This window comes from Amphiura filiformis, chromosome 10, assembly GCF_039555335.1.
Source record: "Amphiura filiformis chromosome 10, Afil_fr2py, whole genome shotgun sequence".
Classification (NCBI taxonomy): Eukaryota; Metazoa; Echinodermata; class Ophiuroidea; order Amphilepidida; family Amphiuridae; genus Amphiura; species Amphiura filiformis.
Window position 1 is genome coordinate 10,940,194 of NC_092637.1, and position 17,433 is coordinate 10,957,626.

General features: G+C 36.7%; 1 protein-coding gene across 1 annotated transcript in view; it reads left to right on the forward strand.

The window, feature by feature from the left end:
* Positions 1-17,433, forward strand: part of LOC140162490 (uncharacterized) — a 111,133-nt gene that overhangs the window by 69,577 nt on the left and 24,123 nt on the right. The window contains exons 9-16 of the mRNA XM_072185731.1: positions 4,941-5,009; positions 8,053-8,163; positions 9,386-9,496; positions 10,282-10,356; positions 10,838-10,951; positions 12,719-12,829; positions 13,133-13,267; positions 17,131-17,241. Coding sequence (XP_072041832.1) covers positions 4,941-5,009; positions 8,053-8,163; positions 9,386-9,496; positions 10,282-10,356; positions 10,838-10,951; positions 12,719-12,829; positions 13,133-13,267; positions 17,131-17,241 — 837 coding nt within the window. The remainder of the gene's footprint in view (positions 1-4,940; positions 5,010-8,052; positions 8,164-9,385; positions 9,497-10,281; positions 10,357-10,837; positions 10,952-12,718; positions 12,830-13,132; positions 13,268-17,130; positions 17,242-17,433) is intronic.

Below are 17,433 nucleotides of genomic sequence, written 5' to 3' on the forward strand. Positions count from 1 at the left end.
TTGCATGGAAACAAATGAAGATGAAGTGGGATGTAAGTCACTATTATCCATTACAAATAAGATGGGTTTTTACAGAAAGTACACAGTATAGTAAAAGATGATAATTTGTATTGTATCTTCTCTGACGAACACTAAACGTTAAATGCTATTTTCTTCCTGCCCAAAGTCTTCGTCTATCTAAAGAGGTAAAACAAACCGTGTACAACTTACAAGTCAAATAATCGCTCAAATGGCTTTGCCCTAGTTTTAGCTATAAAAAGACTAGATAAAAGGACTAAAATCGCGTCTGACGTCAGGGCAAAGGCGCGCCGTGATTGGTTGCCGACCTGCGCAATACGGCGGTTTCTGTCTAGTTTTCAGAATTTTAGACGCGAACTTGTCTTTTTATCTTTGTCTTTCAGTATAAATAATTCGCCATGAGTAATTATAATGCTTGCATGTTCAAGAATGTATTATGTCAGTCGCACATATGTTACCATTCTAATAATGCTTCTAAAAATCTAATTTAACTCAAACATAAATCATGATATAGGTCGATGTCCAATGAAAGGCTATTTCCGGTGTGCCAACATACGATGTATTGCTCCTGATCTGATGTGTAATGGGGAAGATGATTGTGGCGATAACTCAGATGAGATTAATTGTAAGATTGTCATCATGTCTTTCTTCGGTTTTGATCATTTCTATTATTTCGGGATTAATATTTGTCAAAGTCTTGAATGAAAATTAATGAAAAGGGGTACACGTAAGAAACAAGGGTTAGATAGAAATGATTGTAAAATTGCATAAATGGGTCTAATGGTCCCCAAACTAAATTTATGTAAATTATTATCAAAAACCATCAAACGATATAGAAAATTACCATGATATTCAAAATAGTGTAAAAGGGAAGGGTCAAAATGAACCCTCTTCTACGTTGTTTTTTGGCCTGCACCATCTCATTGTTCAACCGATTTTTCAAAGGTGTCAAAATTATCAGGATGATGAACGGCTTAAAATGATACCCTCCCATAAGTTTTTTGAAACATCGCCTTTTCAGGATGTATAGCCTATGCTTGGTAAATGCTGAATACATTTTGTACACAATATGCTTATGATATTGTGACAAATAATACTGATATATTTTCAATATAGGCCCAACTACGCCAATGACTACGATAGAAACAACTACTGCAGGTACGTAGCGATTTCCAATATTTTGAATAGCTTGTTTCCAAATGGGATTAAATCCAATTTTGGAAAAAAAAGTTATTGTTATAAGTAGATAGTATTTATATATTAGTTTCAAAGAACCAAACTCATTTTTATGCTAGTAATTGCCACTGCACCATCACAGTTCTAGTATTGGTGGTATTGGCATAGGAAGATTTTCAACATGGGGGGGCTGATACTTGAACAAAATGTGGGCCACACTGTGTTTCCCCCCTGTCATCAGAAAATTTTGCAAAATATAAGTCACAAAGACCCATATTCCCTCTATTTGATCAAATTTCACCAATGATTATTTGGGGGGGCTGAAAGGTACTCCAGTCCCCGCACCAAAATCATGTACATTCAATAAGCCTAGAATTAATTTTGTTGGATTTTCTCAGAACTTGTTGACATGGATTTAACTCCTTTTTGAAACAAAATCTTTATTTGTTTTTGTTTTTTTGTCTTGCTGTAAGAATCTTATTTAATGATTGCTTATCATAATTTCTTACTTAACTCCCTCCACGCGGGTGTCATTTGCAGACGACAAATTTAAAAAAAAATCAAAATTTAAAACTTTTAGAATTGTAACTTTCTTTTGCATATTTGGAATCAGCATGAAAAATGCAAGAAAATTAGTACAAACAAGCCTAGTATTGGTTCAGTGGTTCTTTAGATAGCTCTTAATATTGGATTTTTATATATGTTGAAGGCTATGGCTAGCACGCAGAGCATTAATATGAACTTAAAATCCTATTATATAATTCCTCTCTGGCAGGTGTTTGCGATAACGGTTACTTTGCCTGTTCATGTAATGGATCATGCATAGAAGATATACAAGTGTGTGATGGTATTCTAGACTGCATGGAATCAGCTCTAGATGAAATAAACTGTAAGTTGTATATTGGTTTTAAATGAATATTAAATACACAGTCAAAATTGTGATAACCGACCCAAACCTATTGTTTATGAAATGCAGTAGTATAAAACTATTTCCTTGATCTGATGAATATTCACGTATATTCCATATCTTTGGGCGATGTATAAGTAAAGTCGTTCTGTTTATATTTTGTCTGAGTGTACGTTTATGAAATTACAATTACCGCATTACTATAATTCGAATCATGCCATCGTTGGAACAATCAAGCACAATCGTACATTTATCTTAATAATACTTGTACAGACCGGCTCTGTGATCATCAAATGCATGCATATGAATGTATAACATGTAGGCTTATAACTCACATACTTTTACTAAACAAGGTACATGTCCAAAAGAAGGCGATCTCCGGTGTTCTAATTCACGATGTATTGATCCTGAACTGTTCTGCAATGGGAAAGATGAATGTGGCGACAACTCAGATGAGACAAACTGTAAGCTGACTCTATTTGTAGCACTATAAAAACACCCCTGTAAACATATGAAATACAATTTCAAAATAAGTTAATATTAACAATGAATAAAGAGTTTAAGTTCAACACTACATTAGTTTTCACTCACCTAGGACATTTTGCTAGGTCGTATTCAGCAAATGGAGATGCTATAACCAGGGCAGGCCTTTCTGATGATGACGACGTAATCTGATTGCCAGAATGACGTCAAAAAGGGATGTTTTGAAATTATGCTGCCATATTAGGATGTTATTTTAAAGTTTTAACCCTTTTCCTTTGGGGATCAGTATGTTATTCCAATATACACTACTCTAAGAAATTAGAGGAACAAACCTATATTTCATGTTTTCATCAAAGATAAAACTTAAATACATTGAAAAATTGGTTCAACTACATTGCAGACAAATTCCATTGTTTGCTAGACATAATGAAAAAATGTGTTTCTCCAATCAGCTGGTCCTCAGAGTATCGGAGTGTCCAATTGTCAAATTTTGGCATTATTTTTGCTTACAAAAGGTTCTCCAAACTTAAACAGTTTTGAAATCCAAATATCCACAAATCATACTTAAATGGTGCCTCGGGCTGCTATACACTCTTCACAAAGTCGAGGCATGCTCTGGATTAGGGTGCGGAGAGAGTCCTGAGGAATGTTCATCCACTCTTCAATCAGAGCATCTCTTAGTGACTGGACATTGTCTGAAACTTGTTGCCGTTGTCTTACCCGTCTACCAATTCCCTCATTGTCCAGGAAGTTCATCACAACACGAGTGATATGTGGACGGGCGTTATCCTGCTTAAGAATGAAATTTTGACCAATTGCACGAGCAATGGGGATAACAACAGATCTCAGTACCTCATCTCTGTATCTTACACCCGTCAGTGAGCCTCTGTCTATCACAATAAGGCCCGTACGTTCGTTCAAAAAGATCCCTGCCCAGACCATGACGGACCCGCCTCCAAAATGATCAACTTCAACAATGTTACAGTTAGCATATCGTTCTCCTTGAGGTCTCCATACCCTTACACGCCTATCATTGGTGGAAACAGTGAATCTGCTCTCATTTGTGAACAGTACAGGGGTCCAATCACCATCTTGCCAATGTTGGTGATTTCTGGCAAAGTTCAATCTGGCTCTGCAGTGCCGTGGGATCAAAATGAGACCTGTTGCAGGTCTTCTAGCGTTCATTCCGTCTTCATGCAAACGACTCCCTACTGCTTCATACGCATACGGGTTGTGATACGTCTGCGGCCTTGGCCTGGTCTTCTGCCATACAGATCATCTTCCAGGTAGCGATGATATGTACGATTAACGACACTGGGGATACCCCAAGCTGCTCAACTGCATAACGCTGTGTGTGACCTTCTGCAAGCATCTGGACAACCCTAGCAACCTCAACCTCGGTCAATTTGCCATTAACACCATCCCATATGCTCAGAAGACTGAGCGGTACCAGTAGAAATTGGATTAACATGTTGGAATGAATAAATCTGAGAAACGTTTATGGAGTCTGCTTTACACAAAATCAGTGCCTTGAGTGAACACATGGATGTCCAAGGCCGAAAGTCCTTGAAGACATGCATGATTTCACATTTGACTGTCCAGTATTGCTAAGATTACAATAGGCTACACATGACATGTTCTTGATGCATTCTGTTAATGCAATACCCAGTTAAAGTTATTACATAACCTTCTTCCTCTAATTACTTGGAGTAGTGTATATGCTATAATAAATGCTCAAGTAGCCAAAAATATAGAACAGAACACGTACAACAGTTTGGGAATGTTTGTGAAATTGCCTGCGCAGATTGTGATGTCGGTTACATGAGTGAATCAGTCAGATATCTAAAAAAAGCTGGGCAAAAGGCTAAATACAATGTTCTCCGCTGGTGGTTTAAATCTGCCGCCAATGATCATGTTGCAAGTTCAACAAACCTCCAGATTGATTGGAAAAACGTACACGTTTTTTTATAACGCAAGTTTCTTAGTGCGATCCAAATAAGAGCTCCGAAACCAAGACTGAATCGCGACAAAGGATCTAGACCATATTTGTGACAACCTAATAATGTCCAGCAGCGGTGCAACTCCTTCTTTGATGTCAAGCTATCTACCACATGACAACAGCATCAGAAAGGACTATCCCGATTGTAAAGTTGGTATCATAGCATCACGATCTGCTGAAGACGCTGGTCTACATAGGGAAACCTCACTCGTAAATACATGTATCTTTATTTTGAAACAAAGTATTGGCTGTAGGCATTAGTATAATACATCAGTATTTCAAATGCGATAACGTGAATCTTTCAAACTGAATTTAATGTATTGTAAACCAGAGTAACATTCGATTTATTCAATCTAGGTCCGACAACGCCTATATCATCGACAGCGCTACCAAGTACCACGGAGGCGTTCATGACAACTGATCCAGGTAACTTCGAACTTAAAGCTACAATACATTATATAATTTGCTCCACAACAGCGCCCTCAATTTTTCTGGAATTCCTACTTTTTTTCATGACTGCAATGCCCAATGGTGTACTACGTGAAAGACTAAGGCGAGCTAATACACGCATTGTAGGCGTTGGAAGGAAATAGCAATCATCTTCGCTTTATCTCATTTGTTTGGCTCGAAATTTAAAGGGGACAATGTGATCTGTGAAAGCTTACATTTAAGGGTAGACGCGGTATTGTTGGTTAAAGCCGCCAAAATATTGATGTTCATTATCTAAATCAATATATTATCAAAAAATTACACTTTGATGCTTTGCAAATTCTACAAATCATATACTTTGAAAACTTGCTTTGTACGTTTTACAAAATTGTTATTGTTTCAACCCTCTTTACAACTCAAAACCACAGGACCTACAAAAGTATATCTGTGATATTTGAATCCTTCTACGAACTTGCTTTGAAATGATCAATGCAATTTTAGCCAAAGCTCACTACCATTCGCAAGATGCTGTGAACTACCTAATCGCAACAGTTTAAAATAGTTGCTAACTTTAAATAGGGAATCTATTCTATATGTAAATCAAATATTATTGCTTCAGTCAATGAAGACACTTATAAGTACCTTAATTGAATTCACAATGTCTGTGTTCACTTCAATGCCTAATTTTATTTGATTGATTTAATTTCCTTTCTTTTTAGATTTTTGCAGTGGTCAATTTGCATTCAACAACTCTTCCTATACCTTTGTACAGGAGCCAACCGTTGTTAATCCGTGATGAACCAACACTTTTACTGTTGCGTATACGCGAACGCGAGCGAGACTACGCGTTACGCGAGAGCGCGTAAAATTCGTCATGCCTGGAACCTTTGTGCGTATGCCAGCTTACAAGTTGAATTCAGTATTTATCAGGAAGCGGCTAAACATTGCCGTTTTATTCTGTAGTTTTATTGCTGATATCAAAAGAGAAATCATCGAAGTTTTTGTAAGGCTGAGTGGCAATGATGAACTGACATTCCTCGTAAAATAATCGTGAATTATACGTTTTTAGCTTCTTTTCGTTGTTGAAAGGATTCAATCATGTTTCACCGTTGTTCATCACCGATTAACAACTCGCGTCTGGCGCGTCTGCGTGAGTTTACTTCGCTCGGGCAGCTAAAGCTGCCCTCGCGAAGTAAACCACTCAGACGACGCGGACGCATCGTTGTTAATCGGTGATGAACAACGGTGAAACATGATTGAATCCCTAATGCTCCTGGCATGCCTGATGGACAATGCATTGAAAGCATATTTGTTTGTGACGAGTTAATAGATTGCAAAGAAACATATGAAGATGAATTCAATTGTGAGTCAAATATAATGATATTACAAATACCTCAAGACTAAATTTGCCATAACCGGTGCAACCTTTCAAATGAGTTTTAGGGTATGGAAAAATGTTACATTTACCGCTAGTGTTAGGGTGCGACGGGTTCAAAATGTCTGGGGGGTACTCATGTTTCATTTTGGTAGGGTGTGCCGTTGAGAATTTTAAAGTGGACCCTTCAAAATACCAATTTTTCAAGAAATTGGGACCTCTCAATATACCAAAAGTCATAATTTTCAGCTGATTTTGACCCAAATTGTCTTGGTTTTTACCAATTTTTCCCAAAATGTTGGGGAAATTCCGAAACTTTTGCCTAGATTGAGGCAAACTTGGGCCATTTTCCGAAAAAGTCAAGAAACTTTCTAAAAACGGATCCATCCATTTACCAAAATTGGTTTAGAAAAGGGAATCATTGATATACCAAAAGGCCAAAAATGCTACCCATTTTTGCGGGACCTAATATAATTTAATGGCGATGATAAACCCTTTTTCAGTACTGCTGTTTTCTACCATTTTGTCAATGACAAATACCGTTTAAATACAGCTATCCTGCACTTTTATATCACAATTTTGCATATAACACACCACTTACCATTAAAATTTAAGGTGCCTACTCATTTACAAAACAAAGCATGAACAGCGTCGCTGGGCAGGAAAAAAGCATATGTAATTTCAATGGTCAAATGCAAAACCTCATTTGTAAAAAGAGGGCACCAATTACAAAACCTCACATGTCCCAACACACCTTCTGGTGCTTCCCTTTAAACCCTAAACTGCATAATATCTGCAAATAACCTAAAAACAAACACCATTTTCTTGTAAATCCTGTTAATTTTGAACCGTTTTTTGCGTCTCGCACAAAATGGCAAAATCGTTAGACATGAGGTTTTGTAATTGGTGTCCACTTTTTACTTATGAGGTTTTGCATTTGACCTTTAGAATTACATGTGACGACATGTCTATTATCATTTATGGACTTTTTGTCAGGGAATATAAGTACATAACGTTTACGATAATACTACTGATTCTGTTAAACAAAGGTATTAAAAAAGATATTCATGTTATTTCCATACAGGTCAATGTAAAAACGACAGTTACTTCCGGTGTGATAACGTACGATGTATTGCTCCTGACCTGATATGTGATAAGGTTGACGATTGTGGCGATAACTCAGATGAGAGAAATTGTAAGACGGTTGTAAAACTCATTTTTTCTTCATTTCAATTATGCTTGAATATTAGAAAACAAATATGCGTATTATCGATGAAACCGGTGGACTTATCAATGCAAATAGAGAGACAAATGATGGGGTATTTTATTTCAGATATATTTAAACGTGATAGCCGATATTAGTGAACTGCTTTACACAAGGCCCCTTTTCATTAAAAATACCGTTATATTGACAAATTAGCATGATACTATTAATAGGTTTTTTCTAACTATCATTTTTGACAGGACAGGAGATTAGACGGACATTATTTTTTGTGACACTACAGGCTACGACCTAATAGGAAAATAAAATACAAAACCTTTTGGCTTGAATGGTTCAAATGGCCTTTTATCATCACACGACTTCTTCCGACTCCTAAAAACTAATCTGCACTAAACTGTCAAATGTTAAAAGAATAAACTAAACACATTTCATTTTTATCCTAGGTTCATGTGATGCAGACCAGTTTGCCTGTTCAGATGACGGACCGTGCATTTCCAACACTTTCGTTTGTGACGACTTTCCTGATTGCATAAATTTCAAAGATGAAACAGATTGTGAGTCAAATTTCTGTTCCAAGAATGATTTACTAGTATTTTTTCAATTGGATAAACAGACCGATTAAAATAAGAACAGCATAAATTTTAACTTTTCTTTTTCTTTTTTGAAGACATGATGAATTATCTGTGAACAAACATCTGGTCATGAACGTATCAACGTATCAACGTTGATATATGAAATGTCATCGTTTTATCAGTTCTGTTTAAATACTGAGCATGTTCCACTCTATACCCTCCCTCCCTCCGGTCCGTGGATAGACTATGCCAATATTAATCAACCAATACACGGACCCTCAGAGTTTCCCCTTCCACTTCCCATACGTTAATGGGAATTTCTCTTTTACGGATCCTGGGTCAGGCGGGTTTTCGTTATATCAGGTCCATTGTCTCAATGCCTTGCCGTTTGTGTAAGCGGCTACTGAGCCTGAACCAACCAATGCATCTCTCAGCAAGCGGGCGTGGTTATCATTGCTCATTACCAAATGTCAATAGAACTGGGCCATGCATATGTTACGCGCTCACCATATTAGAATTGACAATGGAGTGGGCTATCATAATTGACACAAATATAGTTTTAAAATTTGGAAGGAACTTTTCTTACAAAATCAAACAAAATCTATGTCAGAGCAAGAGTAAATTTTCGCGTTCAATAAAACGAGTAGATTAATGGAGTCTTCGTCAAAACACAGTGCTCCAGGCGCATTGGGGTTCGGGTCATGTTGAGAGGAACATGACAATGGTCGTGGTTTTAGCTCTGAGTATTTAGAAATGTGGGGCAGACTATTTCTACTCCCATACCAATTTTACTTCCACGTGTAATCACTCGTTACAAATTTAGGTAATTTTATACATATGTGATGCGATCAGCAAAATCAGTCGGAACTCGAAATTATTATCAAAACATCAGGAAACAAACCGAAATATTTTCTTTGTTTAGCTATATCTCAAAATCGATATTTCCGAGTTCCGGCTGATTTTGCTTGATCGCATCATTTAGTTATTAAATTTATTTATTTATTTATTTATTTATTTATTTATTTATTTATTTATTTATTTATTTATTTATTTATTTATTTATTTATTTATTTTTCTTTTATTATTATCTTTTTATATGACGTTTATTACACGTTTAAAACGTTTTCTAAACATTTTTGTGTTGAATCTTATGTTGTTGTAACAATGACGTCATTGCCTGTCTTTTCTGCTCCAACCCATGTAGGTCTATGCCCAAATACGAACCATTTCCGATGTGATAACTTACGGTGTATTCCTCCTCCACTCATATGTAATGGAAGAGATAACTGCGGAGATATGTCCGATGAGATAGATTGTAAGATAATCTTATATAAAATGGGGACGGACTGCCGCGGCGGTCTCAGATAGGTCGTCCGAAGATAAGGGTAGTGAACACTGCACATAGTCAATATTCATGTGAAACAATTTTTTTGCATTTTTGTGAAACACTTTTGTTCATTTCCAGCCAATGTTACAAGTTGACGTCAAATGACATTTGACCTCAGTATGTGACCTTGAACACCACCATTACAGCTCCCGTAATTCAGCTTTGGCTCAAATTTGGTTGCAATTGGATGTGAACTGTTCATGTGAGACCAGATTTGGTATTTTCAGCATATTACAAATGACATTTGACCTCAGTATATGACCTTGAACACCACCACTAGATGAGGGATTACATAGTACAGTTATGACCCAAGTTTGGTTGCAATATGATTTGAATTGTTCCTATGAGACCAAAAAACCTATAATAACTATTGTTGAAGGACAACCCCCCTCCCCCGACAGACGGACATCCGACTCGTTATGCAATAAGGTCTTTTCCTTGGGAGGACCTAAAGAATGTGTAGAAAGTACCCTTTACAATGACACCACATTTTGAAACAATCATACCTTTATTCTAACATCTAGTTACCATTTTCACCAAAAGTGGAGCAATTTCACCCCTGTACAAGCAAAATTTCAGATGAGAAATAAGTTGATATCTCTCGTAGATCGTTTCGCAAAAGACACAAGTGCGACTTTCTCTATCAATTTAATATTCTGATAGCCTCAATAAAATGAGTGACTCGAAGTTTAACTTTTCTTTTTTCAATTTAGGTCCATCTACACCAGTGGCGACCACTGAACCACCTTCTACGGTATCAGCTACCACATATCAAATGACAACTACAGGTAAGCATTCTTTTGAAAGAAACAATGTTTCATTGATGCATTAACTATACTAACTGTTAGATGGGAATTCATACTAAAAAAGCGCAGTGATTTATAGTGCGCTACACAACGCCTAGACGTTGATCCACAAGCCTCAGCTCACTTTACAGGTTGTCGCTGACCACTAAGGCCCACATCATTCCATAAACCATTAAACAGCAACACAGGGACTTACAGCTACGAAGCGCACACCCTTGACATTCCACAATAGACTACGTGTAATATTAGCTAGGATCAGCTCCCCAAGTTTCGTACGGGTGTACAACGAGACCAATAGCAGTAAGGTACTTGCCCTGGGGAATTTCACCGCTCCCACTACGGTGCTCCAGGCAGAGCCTTGTTGAAAGGCTACCTTTTCTGTATTTCGTTTCCTAACTCTTAATTATTTTGATATTGAAAAGGAGTATCTTCATCTCTTTCCCATTTTTGTTTTTCTTTTCAGGTCCTTGTGAGATAGATCAATTTGCCTGTTCTCCTATTGGACCATGCATTGAGGGCGGATTTTACTGCGATTCATTTATAGATTGCTCTGATACAAGCAAGGATGAAATGGATTGTGAGTAAATACAGGGTGTCCCAAAAGTTCCTTTGCCAATTTAAAATCCTACATTTTCCTCCACAATATCTAATGAACAATATGAATATATTTTAGCAAAGGGGAAACTTGTACAATTGTTTTGATAACTAACCTTGCCTGTTTACCTGTCAATGTTAGATGCAATACAATATACAAAAGAAAAATTTCATCATTTTTAATACTCTTAAAAATCGCAGTTTGAGTGCAATATTGTATAAATTGACTCGGGAAAAAGAGCAACATTTCATTTCATTTCTTTAAAGAAAGCAACATATCGTCACCCTCACACCAAAACTGCCTAAGTCATTCTTACATGTTTCTCATTTGCGATTTTGATTTTCTGATTAATAAACCCATAATTAATCAAATTTCTAGCCACATTTTTCTTTAACTTGTGGAATAAATCTCTGTGTTTTGTTATGAGGATGTCGATATCATGTACTGAGTAAAAAGTAATTTACTTTGATAGCTTATTCGATGAGTTTTCCTTGGTCTCAGATAAAAAGTTTAACATATAAACTAAATGCAGTTCTTATAACCTTTGGAGTGCATACAAGATGGATTTCCAGCATGAAGTCTATTGCGGCTTTGATGTTGCTATCGCTAGTGACAAAGTTGGTAAACATTCCTGGCTTGAATTTCTAAATGTTTATATCATTGGTCTAACAGGGGCCCTTGAGTTGCAAATTAGCTCAATGAAATACCCAATATTAGAGTTGTTTTCAAATGGTGTGAATGATGTCAACGAAGAAGAAAATTATGTCAAGTTGGTATCTGAATAAGTGTACAGGTGTGCTATTATGTTTGGCCTTTATTTCTTAAAGTTAGCAAAATATTAGAATGTGCGTTTTATTGCTAGAACAGGACTATAATTATGTTTCTAATTACAAACAAATTAGGGCTGCGTTTGTGTAGGTTAAACTGTTGAGGTTGGGCCATGATAAAATAAATGTTTTAAATAGGTCTCTCAACAAAATGTTGGCTTACCTTTATATTTTATCACCACATCCGTGGGACTTCATCAGAATTGTGACATGAGCGGTAAAGCTAATCACGTAACTCATGTGACTCTCTTGTCTTGGTTGAGGTCGGGATCCATTGCTGCAATGTAGCAGGTCTCCTTAATGCCCCGTTGTAACCATCTGGAATCAGTGTCCACAATTTGAAATTGGACTCATCAAACTTGTGTCCTTATGATTTGAGGTGAGTTGATAGGACATTAATGAGGTCTACATCATTGCCACAAAAGATTCCGACTTCATCCAAGACATGGTACGACAGTACTTGCCCCGTCTATAAACAGGTCATCAAGTCACGTGACTCCGGTTTTCATGTGAGTCACGTGATTGGCTTTACCGCTCCTGATGAAGTCCCACAGATGTGGTGATGAAATATAAAAGTAAATCTCTATTTTGTTGAGAGATCTGTTAAAAATTAGGGCTGTATTTTACAGGAATCGGGAGTAGTCGATATTTCCAGTTATTTAATGACTTTTTTGTTTCTAAAACGTTTAAATATAACATTCAAGAAACGTTTTGAAAACATGCAGTAAAACATTTTAAAAATTTAATAGTTTGCTGAAATGCCAATAATATTTTTCAAAATATATATTTTCTTTTAGATATCAAAATCAAAAAACCTACCCGTATAACTGATTTAAAACGTTTTCTAAACATTTTCGTGTGGACTCTAATGTTGTGGTAACACTAACATTATTGTCTGTCGTTTCTGCTCCAACCCATTCAGGTCCATGCCCAAATATAGACCATTTCCGATGTGCTAACACACGGTGTATTGCTCCTCAACTCATATGTAATGGAAGAGATGACTGCAGAGATATGTCTGATGAGATAGATTGTAAGATAATAAATTATAAGATATTAAAAATGTTCTTCGTTTCAATTGCATTTTAATGGAATAATTCAAGAAATAGTAGTATGATGAATATATTAAGGTTAGCAACTATTTTAAACTGTTGCGATTTGGTAGCTCACAGTATCTTACTTAACATTTTCCCTAGTAGTTATTAACTATAGTTTAAGGTAAGATAAAGGATATGGATGCAGTTATATATCTCGAAAGTAGACCACGTAGTGGATTTTGTAAGTAAATCTATTATATTATTAATGGTATTCTTTTGAACGTTATTTGCAATTATAGGTCCAACCACTCCTTCAACAAATCCATGTAATCCAGGTTATTTTGCCTGTTCACCTGAAGGACCATGCTTTGAAGAACGACAATTGTGTGATGCTATAATAGATTGTGAAGACACAATGATGGATGAAATGAATTGTGAGTATTTACCTTAGCCAAATGGCATTTGGCTAAGGGTCTCTTTTTCTGATTACCTAGCGATGTGATTACCTTGTGATGCTATCGGATCTTTCTTCTTTCTTCTTCTGCCAACAAATCGTGACATTTTGCGTGACTTGCCACGTTTTGCCCTAGCTCTCTTATGCTTTGACAGATTTCAAATACACTTGAGCCAAATGACCACTGGACTAGGCCAAACCTTACATTTGACTTTGACCTGACTGTGACCTTTGACCTTGACCTTATGGCCAAAAATGTTGATTTCACAAAAAATGCGACTCCTTCCACAAATTACATGCAATGATCATGTGACTCATGCATATGAATCAACATGTGGCAGTGCTTAAAGGTCATTAAGGGTTCATTAAATAAAAAAAATATTCAAAAAATCACTGTCTTTACAAATTATATAGCATAGCAGAGAGTCGCCATTAGCACACATACATTGCTACTAGCCAGGGTCCTTAGGATGCCTACAGTTTTGGGATCAAAGGTCATTAAGGGGTTACTTCCGGTCAAAAACCAGAATTATCAAAAATGTTCAAAAAATGTTTATCTCAAAATGTAAACAGACCAGAGTAATATAACCATCATACATGAATCAGTGTTACCTGATGTATAGATGGTATTTTTATTTTGGGGATCAAAGGTCATTAAGGGGTCACTTGCTGTTTTTAGCTAAATAACTTCAAGAATTTTTATCTCAACAAATTAAAATGGGAACAATGCATTTTGTCAATGTACATTTTGTTTTTCATTGAGGTCAAAGGTCATTAAGGGGGTCAAAAGGTCAATCAATTTTTTTTTAAAATCAGAATCCATGTATAAGTTCCGATTAAGCTGAAATTCACCAGGAATATTTCTTATATAGATTTGTTTTATTTAAACTGTAACAATGTATTTTCTCGGTGTATATGAAGGTCATTAAGGAGGTCAAAACGTCAAATTTGCAAAAAAAATTAACATTATGGAAACGTAGCTGTATCTCAGCCTATGGAAGACGGATAAAGCCCCTACATACTACAGTGATGCACCATTAATGGTGTGAGATGTCCATAAACTTTAAGACTGGCATTTCCGGCCCCGGCTAGGTCCAGATCTGTAACCAGATCTAGTTCTTTCTTTCTTCTGCCATCGTAGCCATATTCGTTTGTCAATTTTGACTAAATTTGGTTATTATGACCATTGGGGTGCCACAAAATGTCATGTGAAATTGTCTGGCGCAAATGTCTTCTCAAGGTCATTATAGCCCAAAACGTGTTTTTCACTTAAAATGATACTCATTCCCAATATTACCTAGCACCGTGACATCACTTGCACACATGCATCGTCTATAGCCAGTGTCTAAAAGTTGTACACAAAATTGGGGTCAACGGTCATTTAGGAGTCATTTCTGGCATGTAACCAAATACCTTAAATCGGCCATCGTAGCCACATGCTTTTTGCCAAGTTGACCATAGTTGAGCACTAGGACGCAGTATCTGGGTTTAGATGCCTAAAGAATGGATCTGGGATTTAGACTGCCTCATCTAGGGTTTACATCCCTTATTTGGGGTTAAGGCATCTTATATGGGGTTTAAATGCCTTATCTGGGATTTAGACGGTGGTATCCTAGGTTTACGTCCCTCATCTGAAGTTAAGGCACCTTATCTGGGATTTAGATGCCTTATCTGATTCTGGTGTTTACGTTCCTTATGTGGGGTTAAGGCGCCTTATCTGGAGTTTAGACTGCCTTATCTGGGGGTTTCTGTCTCTTATCTGGGGTTAAGGCGCCTTATCTGGCGTTTACGACCCTTATCTGGGGTTTACGACCCTTATCTAGAGTTAAGACACCTTGTAAACGTGGGGTTTAGATGCCTTATTTGTGGTTTATGTTCATTATTTAGGGTTAATGTGCCTTATTTGGGGTTTGGCCTGCTTTATCTGGGGTCTACGTCCCTGAAACTGGATTTACGGCGCCTTATCTGGGGGTTAGATACCTTATCTGGGGTTTAGACTGTGTTATACTAAGGTTAAGGCATCTTAGCCCCAGGTAAGGATCGTAAACCCCGGATAAAGCTGTCTAAACCACAGGAAAGATTGAAGATAATAGCAAAATTCTGCATTTTAGTGGTGGTTATTTTTCACTTTTGGTGGCCATCTTGGAATTTTAAGGTCCTGTGCTGTTCTAGATTATTCTAATGGATTTCTAGACCCTGTAAACATGGGTATAGACACCAGAATCATACTTCTAGGACTTTCTGCACCCGAGATATACCCAAATTAATTTTCACTGGCGGCCATTTTGAAATTTTGGCAGCCATCTTAAAATGATAGGTCCTAGGCTGTTGTAAATGACTCTATTGGATTCCTTGACCCTACAAACGTGGGTATAGACATCAGAATCGTGCTGCTGGATGCTTCTCTGACCAAGTTATGGCGATTTTAAGGGATTTTGGCGGCCATTTTGAAAAAACGCCCTCTAGCGAGAGTTCCCCACACTTTTCGATGGGTCAGATCCCTCTCATTGTATTCGGCGTCCTCAAATCTATAAAAAATACACCTTCAAAACTTCTTGTAGAAAACCCGAGAACGGGACTTCCATTCTGTACCCTACTAATTGGGTGGTGCCACAAATGCCACATGATCATTTGCGGTCAAAGTTCTTCCACTTGCGGACAATGACCAAAAACGTAATTTTCAATATCATTGACTAGGGGGGCTATGACCTCCCATGATAGATTTGCACACAGATATGTCATTCATACGGCAAAGATATATAGTGCCTACAAGCCCATTGTGGTTCAATGAGCCATGTATAATAATAATTGGGCTGATTATTCCTCACTTATGTGTACTTTAAAGTATACATTATAGTAAGAATAGATATGTCCTTGCATGCAAGGCTAATATAGGTAAACAATCTTTACAGAGCCTTCTAAGGGCATATGTGTATTTACCTAGCTACATGTATATAGGTCCTGTTTTTCTATCCGATTCTTCTTCTTTCTTTCTTTACTAAATTCTTTCAAAATGCTGCTGCTCCCGTAAATTACATAGTAGGCCTACAATGTCGTCACCACCATGAACCATAGGCTGGTGGTACAAATGTTGCATGAACATCACTAGGTCAATGGTCATAAAAAGATCAACATCATTGGCTAAGGGCCGTGCTCTGTGCGCACAATGTCTAGTTGTCTTTCTTTTAGTTAGTGTCACTGGTTAGACAAGCATTGCCTAAATCCTCCCACACAAGAACAATCATCATATACATTTATTATAAATATAGATTTCCTTTCTTACATCTCACGGGGTATCTGTTGTTCAGATATTATGTTAATTCATGCGTGATGTCGTTGGAAAACTTTACTATCAGTGTTGTATTCATTATCTATAAAAATGCCATTTATATGGTCCATGTGACTCGGAACTAAAACTGGATGAATTTTATTAATGGCAAATCGGCCCTGACAGAATTCAGACAGAATTTCCACGTACAAAATGTAGCAAGAAGCGACGTGCGTGTATATGTATGTAAATATATATGACAATCAAAAGCTTATGTATGGAAATTAAAGAAACAGGTTTAACGGCAAAACTCCATTAGCAGCTTAACAACGGTTTTTTTAAATAGAAAAATTCCCCAAACCCCGCAAAAATGCAATATTCAAATATTTTTTTCTCATAATTTCAGTATTTTTATTCACAAATGCAAACTTGTTTCTTCTTGACGTAAACGGATTAAAAAAACTATAATGTACATCCATCACCTTGGGACTATCACCTACAGATATCACAGCATCTAGATTAATAGTATTAAATTTGTAACATAAAGCTATTATATTTTTCTCAAACCCATATAGGTACATGTCCAAGGGACGGTGATTGGCGGTGTGCTAACACTCGGTGTATTCCTCCTGACCTGATATGTAATGGGCAAAATAACTGTGAAGACAACTCGGACGAAGAAAATTGTAAGATTGATGACTATTTTATCTTTATCGAAGAGAATACATACATTAATGAAAATGAAATCTCTGGTGACAAAATATTATTACATTAAAAGGCAAAATGTTTTCGACATCATTCGCAAAAGGTTAGAAAAGGTTGCCAGAAAACGTTTAAATAGTTATATTTGAGAACATATATTTACTCTATACGTTTAT